A 19,814-nucleotide genomic window follows, 5' to 3' on the forward strand; every position below is an offset into this window, starting at 1 on the left:
CATCCTCGTCCTCCAAATGTTCGGCTTCTTTAATTGCAGTCGTGGATTTTTGCAGCTCAGTTTTCTTTGACTGAAATCATGAATCTGGACCGCATGGCTTCCAAGCCTTCTCACATGTTTCTGAGGCTGCTGCTGTGAGTTTAAGTCACCGGAAATAAAAACACTGAGCTCTGAACTCTGAGTGGCCACCACGCCTTGTAGATGAGAGAGAGGCTGCTGCAGAGCAGCAATGGCAAAGGCTCGACGCGCTGCAGCGCGGCGATGACGGTATCGTGTCGAGCGTCAGCTGGGAACGGGCTCAGGAAACGCTGGACAGTTGGAGGATGGAAAAAGTTGATATGATGAATGTTATTTCCTGCTGAGTCGCACAGATTCAGGGTTTGACGTGCCTGATCTGTGAAGCCAGAGCATGTCGATCCCGCCTGCAGCTGCTGCAGTAATGGAGGGGGGAGGGGTTCTTGGCCCACTGCAGGCCTCTTTGTACCAATCAATCATGGTTTGAATACCACAGGGAGAGGCAGAGTGTTGCTGCTCACCATGATGTGCATCACTTTATGGACACGGCTTTCCGTTCTCTAATGGCTGCAGGAAAATGCTCACGCAGCGAAAGCCAGACTGGTTTTTGAACATCCCAGTGAGTCCAGTGCAGAGAGGCGGGCCCATTCGTGCTGTGCAGTTCTGTCACAAACACACAGTATGGAAGCTACTCCTGTTGGTGGAGCATTCAGAGCCCACTTTTTAAGCTGCTTCAGCTTCCCTGCAGTTGCTGCTGTTTCCTCTGCAAGCTGCTTTGCAACCCAACAGCTCCTCCTTTTCATTGTAACTTAGTCAGTGTGGTCATCCAGAGGAGGAGGCCAGGTGTGTGCTGGCGCAGGTATCATGGCAGGTCCTGGGGCCGTGCTGCCGTCTGACAGAACCATCAGAGGACGACACGAATAGGTTTTGTAACGGCGCCATGTTGCAACTCGGGTGGAACGTGGGATTCGTAGCATGAATGCGGTTGTCATGTGACACAGTCAGGTGGAAGTGAAGCTGAACGCTCTCAACTTCTCGTGGTATTCATGACTTGTAGGTCAGAGGCTGTTTTGAGAGCTCAGCCCGCCGCGCCCAAACCAACAGCTACTTGTGATCAGCGCTGATGGAGCGCACACAGGCCGTCACGTGATCCCGTTTAAAAACGGCTGTGACGAGATCCGAGTCGTTCCCCCGTCTGTGAGTCATCTGCAGGGAGTAGAGAGATGAAAACTGGCATTACAGGAAAAGCAGAACTGGTGTGATTTAGCAAAGTAAAAGTGAGGAAGCGTCTCGCAGGGAAAATAAAGGCGTGGCTGTTTGGACGGCGCCGTCGGGCTGCGGTTGTTAAAGGGGAAAAGCTTCGCTCATTAGAGAGGATCCACTCAGGGACTTTCTCTGCAGCGGCCTCGATGATTGCACCCTCGCATTACATAAAGCCTCCCTCTCATTCCCGAGGAGGGGAGGAAAAAACACTGTCGGGATAGGAAAAAATTCCTCACTCGCTCCTGCTCCTCCTCCTCAGTGACCCCACCCCTCCTCCCCCGTCCTCTGCGAGAGTTTCTTCTCCTTTGCTTGCTCCTGCTTTCCGTCCCCATCTGGTTGTGTTTAGCGTTCAACTCAACTTATTTTTCCGCGGCTCGATCTTTCCCCTACATCTGTTTCTCTCCTTTCTCCCGGCGCTCACAGACACGGTGACCCTCCTCTCGCCTTTCTACACGATTAAACACATGCACACACTTTAAACTGTGTTCTGAAGCAGCGGCAGACGCCGGAATAGTCGCCTTGAAATGTGCTCATGATTCTAAAAATGAGTTTCTCTTGAATTCTGGAGAAACGAATGTTGCTCAAACCCGATTTCTCATTTCCTCCACTGCCGTACTGCAGATTTCTCAGTGATGAGGAGTCAGGGGTTTGGTTTCCTGCAGGTTTGGTAATCTTTTGTTGCACAGTTAGTAAGAATTTTTTCTGACCGTACAAATGCCTTTTTTAAAAATCAGGCTTACTGGAAAGAATAAAGAAGTGTAACCTGATGAGTCAGACGTAGATTCATTTTGTAAACCTTGCACTGGATCGTCCCCAACAGCTCTTCTGTCTTTGTCACGAAATGGAACGTTGAGAATTTTATTTTGAAATGACTTCCTGTCATGTACTTCCTGTTCCAGTGGTAGATGTTCCAATTAGACATAAAGTTTCTGATAGTGTTTTTTCTACTCTTGGATCTGAATGATGTCACAGAAATGGGATAGAAGCCACACCCTTTTTTCTTTGTGAGTTGTAGCCAATTAAAAGAAAGTTGTCTCAAAGAGGGAGGAGCTAAAATGGCGTGTTGTGGAGGATGAGCTGAGGCCCAGTGTCAGAGGATTATTTTGAATATTTCAAACTGTTAATCATGCAAAGCTGCTCTGTAAGAGTCCAAGAGTAAGAGCGTGGATCAGAATAATTCCTCTTTGCATAAGTCGTCTTTGAGAGCTCAGCTGCTGCTGATGGAAAGTTAGCATGGCGCTCGCTCGGAGCTCTGGAGCGAGGCGTTAATGGCGCTGTGACGCACATGTAGAAGAACGGTATGAATATGCTTCAGTTCAAGAGTAAGCTACTTACCTACTCTTAGTTCATCTGCGAGGCCCGTGTATGATGTAATAATCATTATAATGACAGTGTGAGTGAATGCTGTTAGCGGCAGAGGCTCGTGGCGAACGTTCGGTCAGGGACGGCTGAAATTTTGGTCTGAACTTCTCTCTCATGGACTCCATCGTGAGCTTTGAAGCTCTCGCAGATCTTCACACCTTGATTGTCACAAACGTCCTCGGTCTCTGCGACTCTTACAAGACACTGATGTGGAAGATGAAAGCCCTCTGTGAGTACTGCAGTCTCACAGAAACCAGGCGTGTACACGATAAAAGACCTGTCGACAGGTGACTCTGACGTACTCTGATTACATCCTGTGGAAACAGATGCCTGATGACAGTCGCGCAGATAGATCGTTTGTTTATATCGAAAGTTTTAAATTATGACTCGGAACCAAATATTCTCCTTTATCTTAAACATAACATTTCATATTTGCAATAAACTTTATGAATTTAAAAATGCTGAATGTGTAGGGCGGGGCCTAGTTGAGCTGTACCCAGGTAAATGTGGAGAGCATTTCCTGAAATGCACCTTTTTCACAGTAAAAGCCTCTAAACCCTCTTTTTTTAAATCTCCAGTAAATGTCTGAGGACACTGGGGCTTCAGGAAGTTCTCGTGCTCTCAGATCACTTGACTCCACTCAGTTTCCTGTTCAGCAGCAAGTCACTCACACAGCGACCCCTCCAGCACCCAGAGGAGTAAACTGAGCCCCCTGGTTTCACGTTGACTCCCACAAGAGTTGAAATGACACCGACGTGTCAGGAAGTCCCAAAGAGTCCCGGCCCTCGGCCACATTCACGGGAGGGACCAAAATGGAGCAGTGGTAAATATTCCGATACGTGGGGAATTCGTTTACTGAAAACCTCCCCTGACAACAGCCTGCGTCACATCCACTAACTTTGCTCTGTAGTTTTATTTTTAGTGCCTTTCTGGGTTCGTGCTCAAAGGTACAAAAATGGTGCATCATGAACTGGGAATAAAGAAATGAAACCACCACCGGGTTAGTCATGTGACTGCGTCACTGTGGCTAGTTCTTATTAGAGAGCATCCAACCTTTGCAGGTGGATCTGCAGGAGACTCGTCGCTCTGATGCAGAAACCTCCAGATTAAACGTTCCCGGGAACGCACATCCAAAGACGTGCAGATTTATTTATGGAAACTCGCTGATGCCCACGCATCACGTCATCGCTGTTTAAAAAGGATTTTAAAAACGTTTGTCATTTCTGTTCTTGGGAATACAGAAGTTTTCTTAAATGACACGAAATCAAATATTACATCAGAAATTCCCCTTTTGGCTTTTTGTTCTACTTCCTTTTCCAACCAAAGAAACCACATCTGCTTATCGCAGCTGTTTGTGTAATTTTGGTTTCACTGAGTGAGTGAAGGCGCTGCCTGCAGCTGGTTAATGCAGTCACAGATTTTAAAATGCCGTCGACTGTCATAGACTCTTGAAGACTGGCTTCAGTAACCCTTGACGCTCTCCTGAGGCTGCTTATAGACCAGAACGACTGGCTGTGCTTCAGGAGTGAGCGAGGGTGCTCTCTGCAGATACCCCGAGAAAAACGCACAAACTGCTCTAATGGTCGCCAAAGCACGACTTTATTGATGCATGCTGAGGATTCACAATTTGTCATTGAGGTCGTCTTTATGGGGGAAAGGGTTCAGGCAGGAAGTGTGGGCACCGCCATGTCTGCGTTTCTAGCATCAACCTTGAAGTTCCACCTTAAAGGTCTTTATCGCTTGTTCCATTGTGGATTCAGGGTTTCCTCCCGAGGCTGGACCACTGTATTAACAATAGCTGTAATAAAAGAAAAAAGTAACAGGAAGCAGCAGAAGGGAAGGTTTCCACCGTACGATGAACAATCCCCAGATGACTTCACACATGGGTAAAATATTTGGAGGTTGGGTTACAAAGGCTTGATCGTCAGAGGGAAATTCCGAGGTTATTTTCAGCAGCGAGCGGAGAAACAAACGGACGACGGCGGAAGCAGCGACTCTGTGCTCATCAGAAAAGACAAATGATAATAAATCTAAGGCTAACCCACAGAGAGCCGGGTGGAGGCAGCTCTCCACCCACCACCACCAAGTCCTGCTCACAGGGGAGAAGCCGGTCGTGCCGCTGTAATCAGACTGAGGCAGAGGCAAAGAGCAGAGCTTACAGGCTCTACTGACAGACAGTGACTGTAAGGGTGACGTCTGTGGACTCACAAAGGTACCGTCTGTTTTCTGGACGGTTGAATCAAAGTTGTTGGAGCAGACGAAGTAAAGGTTTCCAGGAGAAGTCTGTGGGGGGACTTCAGACTAGGAGAGGAACCCATCAGTCTGAAAGTGGAACCACGGTTACATTTTTAACTGGATGAAGGAACGAAACAAATGTAAAGGAACCAAAGTCCTGAAGCTCCAAAAGGCCAACACCCTGAGACAGCGTCCACAGGCTGTTCTGGTTCTGGACCAGGGCTGCCACAGCTGTGTGAAAACCACCCGGGGGATTAATAAAGTTTTATTTAATCTAATAACTTTAATCTCAGCCAAACCGATTTACTCACGAACAAATAAAACCCTAAAAAAAGCCCAACAATAACATTTTTAGGTTGTCTAAGTGACTTATATATCACGTTTAACCTGAGTAGCGAAAGACGGCGGTGATCTGAAAACGATTTGTTGGGAGTTTGCGGTTCTCGGGCGCCTTCAGTGACCCTCGAGCTCCCGGTCAGCTGTCGAGCTGGTGGGTAGCAGACGTCTCCGAAAACGTCGAAGCACTTTTGCAAATATGCGGTGTCTTGATAAACGAGCAGATATTTGATGTTTACACAGCTACTTTCTCGCCTGAAAATATGTCAAAAGCTTATTTTGTGACCCAGAAAGATTAATAAGAGTAATTTTAAAACTAACTCGCTGCTGCCATTGTTGGAAACGGGAATTGGCTGGGCCGCGCTATGAATCCTGGGATATGGAAAGGGTCACGAAGGTTTTACACCAGACCCATCCTTCAAATCTGGGGGAAAGGATTGGGAGGAGTCTTTGAATTTGGACAGTCTTCGTCGTGTCGCTGTGACGTAATCAGCCTACAAATGCGGCCTCCGAAGGATGCGGCTCCTGAATTTGGACACAGCTACGATGCCGGAGGTTGCTTCTTCTTCTTCTTCGGGGTTTAACGGCAGCTGGCATCCTCGTAGATGCAGTGCTGCCATCTTCTGTTTCAGTCCTTTATTACACTCTTACAACCTACTTATTCCTGCGTCTTTCAGGATCTTACAAAGCTTCAAGTGACGCGTCGACTATTAAATTAGGCGTCGACGATTTTGATAGTCGACGTAACCGTGGCAGCCCTATACTGGACGTGGTTTGGTTATGAAACACGGACCAGAAAACTGATACTATGCAAATTATGCAGGAAACCGGCCCCCACCACAGACTCAAACACTGCAAACCTCTTCAACCACCTGCGCAAGAATCACATGACAGAGTATGCAGAGAGTTTATGGATGAGAAGCAAAAAGAGCCGTCGGGCGCTAAAAAATAAACCTCAGACTGCAGCACGCCGTGTAATAAACACTCACTAAGAGAACGGCGGCCGTTTGCATCGGTCAAAACACTCGACTCCAGCTACACGACGCGCAGCTGGAAACACTTCACGCCAGTCGAGCTGCCCGAGATTCACAGAATTTACAGAAAATGCATTATTGTGGGATTTATATCATTATCGGGATGAGAAATGTCTGTCGGGATATGAGCGTTTGGTCATATCGCACAGCCCTAGTGTCGGGTTTGGCTTTCACACTCTGACCAGCCGTGAGTCATTCCTGTGGGATTAGAGACAGCGGTCCCTCTTTGGCGGGCTCCACGTCCTTCCGTTGGTCCAGGTTCTGGTTCTGCTCGGCATAGTGGCTCAACAACCACCTCTCCACCTGCTGCAGCTCGCAGAGGTGGTGGAGTCTGTCCAAGATGGCTGAATGACGCCGAGGATAGCGGCGATCTCATTGGCAAGGAAGGAGTGGAGCTGGGAGCGAGGGGCCTGTACAGATGCAGTTTTATGTTTTCTCCAGACAAATAAAAACGAGAAACCACGGATTCTTCCTGCGGACGTTTGTCTGTAACATCTGAGAAGATCTCGGCACAAAGCCGAGGATCTCACATTCCATCAGCTCCTCTTCCTACGGAGCAGCTGAAGGATGGAGCAGAGAGGCTGTAATGGAAGCAAAGCCATAAGAGGATTAAATAAGGAGAGACAGGAAGAGACATTTAAGTAAATGCATGGTTGAGAGCATAATTCTGAATGAGAGAAAGCATTACGCAGAGAGGACGGACTGATGGCCGAGCGCCAGGAGAGCGAGGGATGAAGAGCGGCAAACCGCCAGGAGTTTGACACCGGAGAGCCGTAATGGAAGAGATGGAGGGAGCACTTGCCAAGATATCGATTTATAAATTACCCACAGTTTTGTGGCTCCGAGCTTAAAAAAAAGAAAGAGGGGGGGTAGAGCAGCAGTTAGTGGTAGAGATGGCACGATACCACTTTTTTATGTCCGATACCGATACCGATATCATAAATTTGGATATCTGCCGATACCGATATGAATCCGATATAGTGTTTTTTAATCAACAAAACTGTTTTTTAAATATCTTGCTGCATTTTGTATAAGTTCATACTCAAGTTTAAAACAACAACTACACTAAAGCTATTCTGTTATACCTGTATGCAAAAAAAAATATTTCATAGTTCAGCAATACTGATCAATCTAATAAACTTAAACCTACACCATCCTCCCTATTCTGGTATTTTAAAGAGTACTTAGCATAAATATTAAGCAACCTAACTAATAGGGTTCCAACTCCCAGCAACAACAAAAATAAATAAATAAAAAATAGGGAACCACCCCTCACGCTCCACCTCATGATGCTTAATCAACGTAATCAACCTTAATTTGATGCAGTGTGAAAAAAAATGCACAGAAATCAATTATTTTTCAAGAAATATTAAATAGATTCAACATCTTTCTTCAACAAAATTGCAGACTGCACAGATGGTACCTTCCCAAAGGGAAAAAGTACTATAGCTTACTAGGGTATATATATTAGACTTAATAGTTACTATATACAGTAATTGACTTCTATTCATTTTACATCAAATTAAAACTTTGGGTGTCAGATAATTATTTATTAAAAGCTCGACATTTTAAATGAGAATAAGAAAGAAAAGTATGTCTTTGTGCCCCCTTTTCCCTGTTCATGCCCTATCGGCCCCCCTGGCTAAACTTTGCTAGATCCGCCCCTGCACAGTTACCAGCGTCAGCTACGTAGAAAAAGATCCTGGAGTAGAAAGTAATATTAAATACATTCTAACAATAGCTGATCAAGCTTAAACGTGCTGCTGTTGTTCAGCCGCTGGTTTACTCTTTCTGGTGCAAAGTGGGCCAAAAACAAACTAGAGAGACAGACTCGCGACAGAAAAGCCGATCAGCTGATCGTTAAGCAGTTTCATGATTGAAGTAGCAGCAGGAGAGGCAGTCGCTCCATATATCGCTTGTTAAGCTTAACGCAGGAATGCTTTACATTCAGAGATGGACTTACACACTTGCTTTACTTCTCTCGGGATAACTTTGTCGGAGATGAAATGCTGGGTTGCTAGCGAAGCTCCAAATGCTATCCAGACCACCGACAGGTCCCGCATGCCACAGCCGCTCTATCACGTGATGCATACTGCTCTGACGTGCTAACGTTCTGAGGTGAGTTACTGCGTGTTGCAAGTTTTGTGAGGTGCTTTCGTGATATTTAATGGATCGATTACATTTTTTATTTTTCTCCGATATCCGATCCAGTAATTTAGGTCAGTATCGGACCGATACCGATACGTAATATCGGATCGGTCCATCTCTAGTTAGTGGTCCAATAATTCAATAATGTGTGAGCTGACAAGCAGGAAGGAGGCGGGGTGAACCTCCCAAATAAAAGCATCCGAGTTGAGCGTGCGTGTTATTTTAATAAAGAAGGAGACGACTGAAACTAAACTCAAAGGAAATTTTTGAAGCTCAGATAATTATTCAGAAATTTTCTCTTTTTTTACATTTTAGTTCAGAGTTTTGTTTTTTATTATTTATCTTTGATGCCATTAACTGTAAGGTGGGTCTAAATGTGGCGCTCCATCATCTACGTACAGTCTGTGGGTTCCACAGCTGTTGAGAATAAACATTAATGTAGTTCTTTAGGCTTTTATTGTGAAAAGCAGCGTTGTGCGTGTTTACAAAGGCAAACTGTTGCCGCGGCCGTCATCTTGAACTTTGCTGTCACTGATTTATCGGCCTTTCTTTCTTGCTGTCGCCCGTGATGGCGACACCGCCGTCCCCACTGCGGCGGTCTCGCTCAGTGTTTGATTACATTTGCCGGGGCGACAATTTGGAATCTGTTTGGGTTCGACTTCCTGTTTGTGTCCGAAGCTGCTCCGAGGATCTGTCGTCTCTTCTTCTTCTTTGTGTTTATTCTGAGCTGAATGGTGTCAAATGTATTTGTTGGCCTTAAAGCGTGAAAGTGAGAATCTGCAGGAAATAAGAAGATTTGTGCGTCTCCAGATTTTTCCAGTGAAATTGCTCCTGTGAACTGGGATCATGCTGTTCTTTAGTACGAGCTTTAACATGTTGATTCTAACATGCAGACTTTCTCTGATGCTGTAAAAACTTCACTGATAACAGACACGCTCACAGACTGGAGCTCGTTCACGCTTTTGTTCCCATCGTCCGTCTTTACCAGGAATTCTGTGCAAGCTTTAGGAAAAGTCTGTTTGGTGCCCCGACGATGGATCCGTGTGACATTACAGAGCTGCAGCTTTGTGTTAGAAACCGAGAAAAGTGTGAACATAACAGGAACATGACTCACCACCCTGGCATGAAAACAAAAGTGCGCCATCTGCTGTCCGCCACGCGTCACTACACGTGTTATAAAATGAGATGTTGTGAGTCTGTGGTCCAGGATGACTTCCACCCCTCTCGTAACGACCATCCGTCTGTGCTTCTGTCTAGGTGTCCACATTCTGATCGCGGTCGGCGCGGTGATGATGGTGGTCGGCTTCCTCGGCTGTTACGGCGCCATCCAGGAGTCGCAGTGCCTGCTGGGAACTGTGAGTCACGCTGAAGCTTCCCTGTGGACTTTCACACCTGCTAATAGTTTTAATGTTTCTTTGTGTGAGACGGTGCACGAATAACGATGTGAAAAGATGCCTCGCACCAGGTTTAGCTCCTGACTCATTTCCATCTGCAGGCCCACACAGCACGAAATAAACTGTAAGATATCAGGACACATGCTCAAGCATCCAGGCAAGGAAATCCCAAAAAGTTGAATCTGGACATTTTCAGAGAAAAAACGCTACGTCCTGATGAAGGTATCAAGCATTTAGGAATTCAAATCCCTTCCTTATTCTCAGACTTGTTTAAAGTAATAAAAACAGATTTAGAGCGATGCACAGTCCTGCCTCCGTCTCTCCTGCGTCGCATCGAGAGTATAGAACGAATGTGTTACCGAGACTTTTATACCTTTTTCAGATGCTGCCTGTAAACATTCCCAACTGTACATTTGATAATTTAGATAAACTTTTTTCCAAATTGATACGGCGAGGCAAACGTCCAAGGATCAAGTTTCAAACATTAAAACTGTCAAACTGCAGGGGGGGGGTCGGCTGTTCTACGAGACTCCTGACTGTACGGGATCGGTCTGAAACTCGGTGGCTAAACACTGAGAAGACAATATGTGAAAGATCACTGGACTCCCTGCTTTTTTCTAACTTGTGCGTACGGGGAACGGACGAGGCTCACACTAAAGATTTGGCGCAGAATCAAACAAACGTTTGGTCTTCCAAAAGAAATTTCAATGTTATCAAGCCTCTCCTCCCTGCAGGGTTTTTCTCCTACTGTGGAAGACTTCAGAGCAGGTCAAATAACAGGCGTCATAAACTTCGTCATGTTGTGAGGACCTGAGCTCATTTGAACAGCTGAGACGTCGGCTTCAGCTTCCTTCTTCGGACTGTTTTAGATTTTTTGACAAAACATAAAGACTGGAGGCAAGTTTGGAGCCCTCAGCCGTCGAGGAAATATCTCTAAAATATTTCAAAGTAATTCCTCCCCAAAGCTGATCAGTCATTTCTATAACTCATTTATGAGTTTCAATACAAGTGCAACTTTGGATATTAAGGCAAGGTGGGAAGCGGAGACTGGCACTCAAGTCTCAGAGCACACCTGGGAAGAGGTGTTCGGTGAGGCCCGAGTCTCCTCTGAGACTCGGGCCTCACCGAACACCTCTTCCCATCTGGTGACTAATTCTGGGCTGTGGAGAGAATTTAAATGGAAGGTGGTCATGAGATATTTTAGACCCCCAGACATCGTTGCTAAAATGAACCAACTCCCAACACTTGTTGGTGAAATTGTGGTACTCACTTAGCAACCCACTCACACATATCCTGGCCGTGTCCAAACATTAGCTCAGTTTGGAATAAAGCTCACTACAGTTTCCCAACAACCATTAACAAAGGACCAACAGTTAGTGAGTCTTACCAACAGCAAAACAAAGTCTCTCGTAAGAATCTTGCTCACAGCAGCACTAAAGTGTATCACCATTAAATCATGACCGGCCTTCATGTAATATGTGGATTGATAAAGTAAGATTGATCAGATGGAGGGAATAACATCTGCTCTGTGGATGCAGAGAGGCTTGTTCAGTGAGCGATGGCCCATACATGCTTATTGTTTCAATAATCCAGCAGAGGTTCACTTTTTACTGCTGCTAAGATCGTCTTATTTAATATTATCTGAAGTTTGTGCTTCTACGTTGCCTGCGTCTGTTCAACTTGTGAACATTGACAAGTGTAAGTTGCAAGGTTGTAAATTATAATAAAAAAGTTATAATAAACGCAGCAGCTGCACGGTTACCTGCACGTGTTCTCTGAGTCGGAGCTCAGGTAGAAGGACGCTCGCGCTCACCTGCTGTGTTTCTGGCCCGTCCTGCAGTTCTTCGCCTGCCTCGTCATCCTGTTCGCCTGTGAGGTTGCAGCTGGCATCTGGGGCTACATGAACAGGGACACGGTGAGTGTGCACGTTGACACTGCAGGTTAAATCGGGCATGCCGCTCTCTGATCGGAAAGCGTTTGGTCCTGGTTGACACCTGGGATTAAACATGCTTCATATAATCAGCAACCACAGACTGTACTGAGGATATGACCCAAAATTCATATCTCGATATTCTTTACCTTGTGTGAGTTATTAGTCATTAGTGTGCTTCTGTCACCAGGCAACAACTAATAACTTTATTTAAACTTTTGCAGGTTACAAAGGAGATGAAAATCTTCTACGACAACGCCTACGACAGCGCAATTAACAGCAATATGCAGGAAAAGAACAATGCCGCCACCCTTGTCCTGAAGGCCTTCCATGAGACGGTACAATGCAGATATATAACAAAATGATCATGTGAATATTTTCTTATAAAGTAAAGGGTTTTCTGAGGCGTCCTGAACCTCGTCACCTTAAAGTACAGCAAACACTGAGAACACGGTGCATGAAAAGCGGCAGAGCTGAGATAATCACACGCATGCTTTGAAGGTCACGTACAACTTGGACGTGTTGAATTTGGGAATAAAAGTTGGGAATACCAGGTGAGCTGACTTTGGAATTAGCAGAAACTAAACTCCAAATCAGAGAGATGCAGGTAGACGTCGGGTTGCACCACGCCCTCTGTTGGAGCGTCTCGTCTGTCACCGCGTTTTCACAAGAGGGTGGAGCCCTGAGTTATCGGCTAATGCTAGCTAACACGAGACCCTCACTAAGACGAACCTGCTAATCACAAACATTAAGTCCGAATCTTCAAACTTCACTCAGCAAACCGGAGCTCCGCCCTCTGTGACGGCCTGTTAGGACACTGACCTCACAGCAGTCGTGTTTTTGGTCACATGATGTCATTAAAAATGCTCCAACAGCACAAACACGGTGCAGTTAGCTGAGGTGCAGCTAGCAGCTACACCTAGCGGCTACATCCACCTGTCTGTCAAAGAGGCCACGCCCCTAATAATGCAAACTTTAAACCTTAATAGGATTTAAACAGGTGAGTTATAGAAACATCCTCCCCTGTACAGGAAACGATCCACAGAGACCAAACGGTTTGTGTAACAGGTTGTAAACATGTTTGTTTCTGCTGTAAAGTTGTAACACGGGAGTCTGCGGCCCCTTTTCCTAGAGTACCTACTCGGACTGACTTGGCACAGTTTGCCACGTTTTCCAGGGTTTTCCGTTAAAAACCAGGTAGTCTTTTAGTACCTGCTGGGGTTCTAAGTGATCCAGACAGGTACTAAAATGTGATGTCGTCAGACCGCACGCAACCGATTGGCTGGTCAGTAGCGTCACTCGACGAGTCACGAGAGCGTCTCGTTCACAAAAATCAAAACTGCCATTTTTGAAACTCGGCTGCAAAACAACGCCGTGATCCCCCGAGTGTGACGAACACCCACAGACCGAGCAGCAGGTAAATATTAGCTTCGATGTCCACCTTTGTTGGAACGTTCAGATGCGCCGACGCTTTGCTATGACGAAAGGCGTGCAAACAAGGTACTACTGGGTTATAATGGAAAACCAGTCGACCCGAGTAGGTCAAATGGAAAAGGGGCTTATGGGGACGGACTCATTGCTGCTTCTGCTGGACATTAGAGGAACTGCAGTTGTGGTGCTTGTTTGTCGGAGGTTTCCAGGTCTTTACTGTGTTGTCTTTGTGTTTCAGCTGAGCTGCTGCGGTAAAGGCACAGGCACTAACCTCCTTACACAGCTCACAGACAGAACTGGAATTACCAATATTTGCCCCAGTAATACATTCACGGTAAGTACAATCATTTATTTCAGTGGTTTAATCTTTGCTCGCATGCTTCTGGCTCACGGGGAGAACAAGCAGGACCATCATTTAGCTCTCTGCAGAAATCATGAAGTTAGTCAAAAAAGCTCCATAAACTTTGCTGTGAGACATTTTCTCTCTGCTGTATACTTGCACCAGGCAAACGCAGGGGGCGGGGTCATTCATGTTTGTGTCCTGTCTCACCATCAGGAACACGAGCCTCTCGGCACGACTCGGTGCATTGATAGCGTTGGCGGGTTCTCATGTGCTGCTGTAAAATAATCTGCTCTTGGTAACCTGACGCAGTCACGGGGGGCTGTTCCACTTCCTGTTAAACCGTGGTATCGAAAGTAGTTGCAGTTCACCCGAGAGCACAGCAGGGGGCGCTTTTAGTCCACTGAACAGAAGTGAATGGAGCTAGACTGAGATAAAAACGTATATTTAAGTTTCAGTTAAATGAATGGAAGTGGTTGAGGCTGTGCAGCTGCTCTCCACAAACCGAGAACATTTCACTTCAAAGTAAAAGTCACATCTTTTGAGACTTTTACTTTGAAGGTACATCGTCTCCATTTTCAGTTTGTGTCACACGTTTTTTTTTTACCACATAGCCAGCAGTGTAAGTAAAGACTTGCCAGACAAAAGATTTAGAGAACATCGAGACAGCAAAAGCCTCAGAGTCCAAAGATCTGCAGGAGGCTGTTCTGTATGCAGCCTGCAGCTTCACACGAGGCTTAACTCCACTTGTTGGCAGCGTTACTGAAGTGACCCGAGGTCGGTGCAGAGCTGCGCGGCTGCCAGAACACAGAAGTGTTTAAAAGAAGCACTTTTTACTTTGTCTGTTGCTGATTTCTGTGAGAGGAAACTCATCAGGAGGAGGTGGGGCCTAACGCGCTGAACACGTGGACACAGCAGGAAGCTAAAGTAGCGTTAGCATGAATAAATGAAAGCAGTGTTACAGAATAAATGAGCTGAAATATTAATGACTGATAAATAAATGAGTGTGTGTGAGCTGAGGTGGCTGTAAGAGAGAAGCTCACAGATGATGTGTGATCAGCTGTCTCTATGGCAACGTTCACTCTGCAGGCGAAAGCGCATCAAATCCGGCGTTTTTGACCCTCTGCGACCCACATGACAGCGTGAACGGCACAAATCCGATATTTTTAAATCTGATCTGGGTCACTTTCGTATGTGGTGCTGAATCCGATACATATCCGATGTTTCAGAAAGCGACTGCTGTTTGATTGTCATGTCGCATTAAATCCGCCTTTTACGTCACTGACACAAGACAGACTCCGATTATCAGCGCCGGAGAAGACATCGTGAACACTTCCTGTCCATCCAGTACAACTGTTGGGAACAACGTTGGAGAAACGTGAACATTTTATTTGTTCTGTATAATCTGCAGCTATCCTCTAAAACAGCAACAAGGATCATTATTAGGCCAAATGTAGAAAACACAATAACTTTATAACTTAACATAAAGTCCGAAGTCTTTATATTAAGGCCATCAGTCACACATACTGTTGCTCTGGGTGTAAACAGAGCGCGTTGTGTGTGACATCTTCTTTTGCGCATGCGGGCGCTTTGAGCGTTCACACTAGAGCGCGTTTGCTGTCGCATTTTGTTTGTAGTGTGAACGAGCAGACAAAAAAATCGGATTTGATCAAATAATTTGAATTGAGCATCAAGACCTGCAGAGTGAACGCAGCCTGAGACTGGTCCACAAACAGGAAGTGAAATTCCTAAACATTAAAACAATAAAGTTTTTCCTCCATCTATCCAAAACTTAAAATAAAAGATTCCTCAAATGAAATCGTGGTTTAAGAGAATAAAGAAATGCCGACACGTGGTGTTTGTAAAAATGTGAAGCAGCAGGAGAGCAGGATGCATTCTCTCTGATCTCCAGTAGGTGGCGTGTTTGAATGTTTTGTTTTTGCTTTGCAGAACTGCCACGACAGAATCAACGAGCTGTTCCACGATAAGATTTACCTGATCGGCATCGCCGCGCTGGTGGTCGCCGTTATTATGGTGAGAACATGAACATCACACAGTGCTGCTGCTCGTAAATGTGCTGAAGGCTGAGGGGCAGCTTCGATTGTTTCAGAGAGGATACGTCCTCATACAGTCATCCTCAGCCACGTAGAAGCCCCACCCACTTGCTCTTTAAACCTCCTGTGTGAGGGGCTGCCAATCAGAAGGTTGACTGAAAAAGGGAGGAGCTGAAAAAAGAAGCTTATTTTAGATGAACTGAGCTCAGTGTAAAGTAAAGATTATTACAAACTGTGAATCCACGGCTGCAAATATGAAGCTAGAAATGAGTGGGATAGACCCCCTTGAAGATGAAGGTGACCCCTGACCTTTCCTCAAGCACCATTGGCCCTTTTTAGCTCATGAGCATGAAAAATCGTATTTTATTGGGTAGTCTTTTGGTTTTTGTGGCTGTATGTAGGACAGCACTGAAGTCTGTGAAACGCAGAGAAAACCGAGTCTTTCCTGGTGCGTTAGTGAAGCTGATGCGCTGCTGCTCCCTCGGTCAAAGACGACCATCCCACCTTCTCGTGTCAAAAAGAGTCTCAGTGATAATCAGGAGGCGTTAAGGCGGCGCGAGCGCATGAATGCTGTCGCCGAGTGGAAATCGTAGATGCTGTAATGATGTAATGTTGTGACGCAGCCCTGACAGCTTCCTCTTCTTCCTCAGATCTTCGAGATGATCTTCAGCATGGTGTTGTGCTGCGGGATCCGCAACAGCCCCGTGTACTAAAGCGCCGGGGCTCCGGCCAATGAACGAGAAGAGGACGACCTCGCCCTCTCCTTCGTTTGTTTGTTTTTTTATAACCAGGAAATGCCACATGTATTGCTTGCTGGATTTTAGTCAGCTGTTAAAGACAATATCCTGTTTTTCTTACACTGTCAAAGATCATTTTTTATTGTTATTTTGTTAGTCACAGATGCTGTTATGCATATTAGAGCAGTGTTTAATGTAGATATGCTGTCACACACGGTCCAGGTGCTGTAATCTGATTAGTTTACTGCTGTCCTGCCTACGTCCACGCTCTCATATCGGCCTTTTCTGGATGTTATCCCCACGTTTTCTGTATAAACTGTATATAAATATATGTGGACAGTGCTTCATGTCTGCCTGAGCATGGAGGTTGTTTATCATGAGCTTTGTTCACAAACACTCTGTGGATTGATCCAGACTGAAGGCATACATGACCGGCGCACTCTCTCACACACACACACACACACACACACACACACACACAGACAGACACACACACACACACACACACACACACACACACAGACAGACACAGACAGACACAGACACACACACACACACACACACACACAGACAGACACAGACACACACACACACACACAGACAGACACAGACACACACACACAGACAGACACAGACACACACACACACACACACAGACAGACACAGACACACACACACACACACACAGACACAGACACACACACACAGACACACACAGACACACACACACACACAGACACACACACACACACACACACACACCCCCCTCTGGTCATACTGTGGGATGTTGTCAGGAAATGCAATGTTTAATCTGAAGCTGTAACCAAAGTCCGTGACCTCTGACCCCGTTTGCTTTCTTTCTGCGGTGGTAAACTATGATCGTCATGTCAGAATCAGAGCCTCAGAGTTTAATGTTCGCTTCACTCCTGCAGTCGTGTACTGGTCACGTGTGTTTCCCAGCAAACCGGTTGTCCTGGTAGGCAGCTGGTTGTGTTTGCTCACAAATAAAACTATGGGCTGCTAAAAAGGATTCAAAGCAGAAATTTAAAAGCCCACAAATAATAATTAATGTTGCTTCTTAAATTCATGTCATATTTGGCACATTTGAGTCATTTTGTGCATTTTGCCCTTATTTTGAAATCCCCGTACTTACAGCCCGTCCGGTTGAGCCTCGGCAGTCTAATCTGACATGTTTATGTGGTCATCGTCCCTCCACCTTCGTTAGCCGCGCACTAGCAGTTCATCTGTTGTGTTGTCGTCATGGTAACGAGCGTGGCTCTATCGGCGCCGTCCGAGCTGACCCGTGCACGTGCAGAGCGCCTTCCGTCCCAACTGTTCCCGCCTCATCGGCCGACCGCTAGCTGCACAGCCCCGCGGGCCTCTAACCTCTCCTTTAAATCATAGCGTCTCGTGTAACCCTCCATATAATCGTAGCTTTTCTCAACCAATTAAAACTTTGCCTTGTTAACTAAGTGGCGCTGGACAGTGCGACGTACAGCTCTGATGTATCGTACTAATGAAAATAATGACGGCTGTAGAAACAGTGTATGCCTTTCTTCTCTTTGTATCGTAATATCTGTCTGGTACGTCATCACAGGAGGAAGGGGAAGGTTTTGTGACAGCGCCGATGAAGCGTTGATGCTGCCTTTTGAATAACCGCTGCATAAATCTCCTCTCTGCTCTGTAGACTTTGGTTTGCCCAAATATAAAGGGAATAAATGTATTTTACAAATAACCTTTCAGCTCTTCTTGTCTTTTATTTGACGAAAGGTGACTGTTGGAAGAGGGGGTCGCTTCTACCTTCAGTCAGGGCTTGGTGGTTGTTAGCGAGTGCAGCAGTGTGAGCTCCTTAGTCGAGCTTTGGTTGGCATCAAGGATGCTGCACTTGTTGCTTTCATATATTTGAGAGCACAGGTGTCAAACTCGAGGGTGTCCTGATGAAATTAGCAGCTCAGCAAGACTTGACTCGATGCTGAGGAGGCGATTCAGCATTTGATTCATGTTACATCAGGAGTGAGTGAACGTGGTGCACCTCAGCGTGCAGTCGGCTTTATTCAGGTGTGTTGCAGCAGCGACGCATAGAAGCGTTTCAGCAAAGCGGCCCTCGAGGACTGCAGTTGTACTTGTATAACCTTGTGGTGCAGCCTGCATTACCTGTGGCCTCCTGCGGGCTTTTTGGTAGGTCCTGTTTGATTTTCTGTCACTTTTCCTCCCGCTAAGAGTTTCACGGCCACGCTGACACACGGATGGACCTGCTGATGATCCCTGGCAACCGTAGAAGACCAGCAGCTGCTTCAAACGTCTCAGCGATGTTAAAGATGTCGGATGGCACCAAATCTTCTTCATCTCAACGTCACAAAATCAAAAATCCTGTTTTTCAGAGAAACCGTTATCCTTGTCTAAAGATTGAAGGTTCTTTGTCTCACGCGTAGTCACACAGTGAGCTGCTGCTTTAGAAACAGGAAGTAAACGATTGCTGCGTGTTCTGTTTCAGCCTCGTGTTAAAGTCAAACTTGCACTTTTATACTTGGACATAAGTCACACATTTCATCTCACATCAGCTGTTTTTACAGCATTTTCTGCTCCACCATCTCTGATTAGCATCAACATGGTACAAAGTTTGAACAAGTCCAATTATTTCTGCAAGTTTTTGGCTTCAGATATCAAATATTTTTGAACATCAATAGTTTTGGAAAACTGTGTTTTGACCTTTCGGGACCTTTTTTACTCACTCACGCAATGTTTGAATATTAAAGTCTGAAAGTTTCACTGATCTTTACCATAAAAGTAGGTCAGGGTGTGTAAACTGGTGCAGTCAGTGTTAGTCAGCACTCTGCTAAACTCCCACATTTGAGGGGGCACTAAGGAAAAACTTCATATGGCAGGGCTGCAGACTAACGTTTGTCACGGCTGCACTGGTGTGCCGAATTTTTTTTCCCTTATGCGCACCCAAATTTTTCAGCCGCATCGCTTAACACGCAGTTTTACATGCGCACTTTTAAGGAGGTTTTTCAGCCCATGCAGACAATATTCATTTGTAAATGATGAACTAACAATCTTTTCAACACAAAGTCCTTTAGTTGAAGCACATTTCTACCAGAAAGTTGCTGAAAAACTGCTTGTGCTTAAAGTGCTTTGGCAATATTGTAGACAATGTTGAACTTAATCATCACATCGACCTCTGGCGACCTGTTTGCTGCCTGCCGCTGAAAGGCCGTGGGGAGAGGGGACACCTGCGCATTTATTGCAGCGTATAACGTGTTTCTGGATACACTGCTGCTTTTCAGCGCTCAGAGGTTGATGTCTCCATGTCAGAGCTGGCTGTGAATTTCAGACCTTAACAAAAATGTAGCAATAGTTCTTTTCATCTTTTCTCATTACCCACAGGCTGCTCACTAGAGCTGCGTCTCATCACTGATTTCACTCAAACCGTCGCGACATAGGATTTGTTTTTTTGGTCGCACTCTAGAGTCAGGTCACTGTTTTTGACTGGTTTGTATGACTTGTGTGTGTGAAACACGTGGCTGCAGTATTT

At 45.8% G+C, this 19,814-nt stretch overlaps 1 protein-coding gene across 1 annotated transcript in view; it reads left to right on the forward strand.

Moving 5' to 3' along the window:
- LOC146582657 (CD81 antigen-like) overlaps positions 1-18,014 on the forward strand; it is a 30,101-nt gene extending 12,087 nt beyond the window's left edge. Inside the window, exons 3-8 of the mRNA XM_085271444.1 lie at positions 9,651-9,748; positions 11,628-11,702; positions 11,942-12,055; positions 13,387-13,482; positions 15,439-15,522; positions 16,193-18,014. Of these exons, the coding sequence (XP_085127570.1) occupies positions 9,651-9,748; positions 11,628-11,702; positions 11,942-12,055; positions 13,387-13,482; positions 15,439-15,522; positions 16,193-16,255 (530 nt within the window). The 3' untranslated portion in view covers positions 16,256-18,014. The remainder of the gene's footprint in view (positions 1-9,650; positions 9,749-11,627; positions 11,703-11,941; positions 12,056-13,386; positions 13,483-15,438; positions 15,523-16,192) is intronic.
- Positions 18,015-19,814: the final 1,800 nt, after the last annotated feature.

Source organism: Mchenga conophoros, linkage group LG1, assembly GCF_057382185.1.
Source record: "Mchenga conophoros isolate Kocher_MC1m ecotype Shallow Benthic linkage group LG1, M_conophoros_male_GT1.1, whole genome shotgun sequence".
In the NCBI taxonomy this organism is placed as follows: domain Eukaryota; kingdom Metazoa; phylum Chordata; class Actinopteri; order Cichliformes; family Cichlidae; genus Mchenga; species Mchenga conophoros.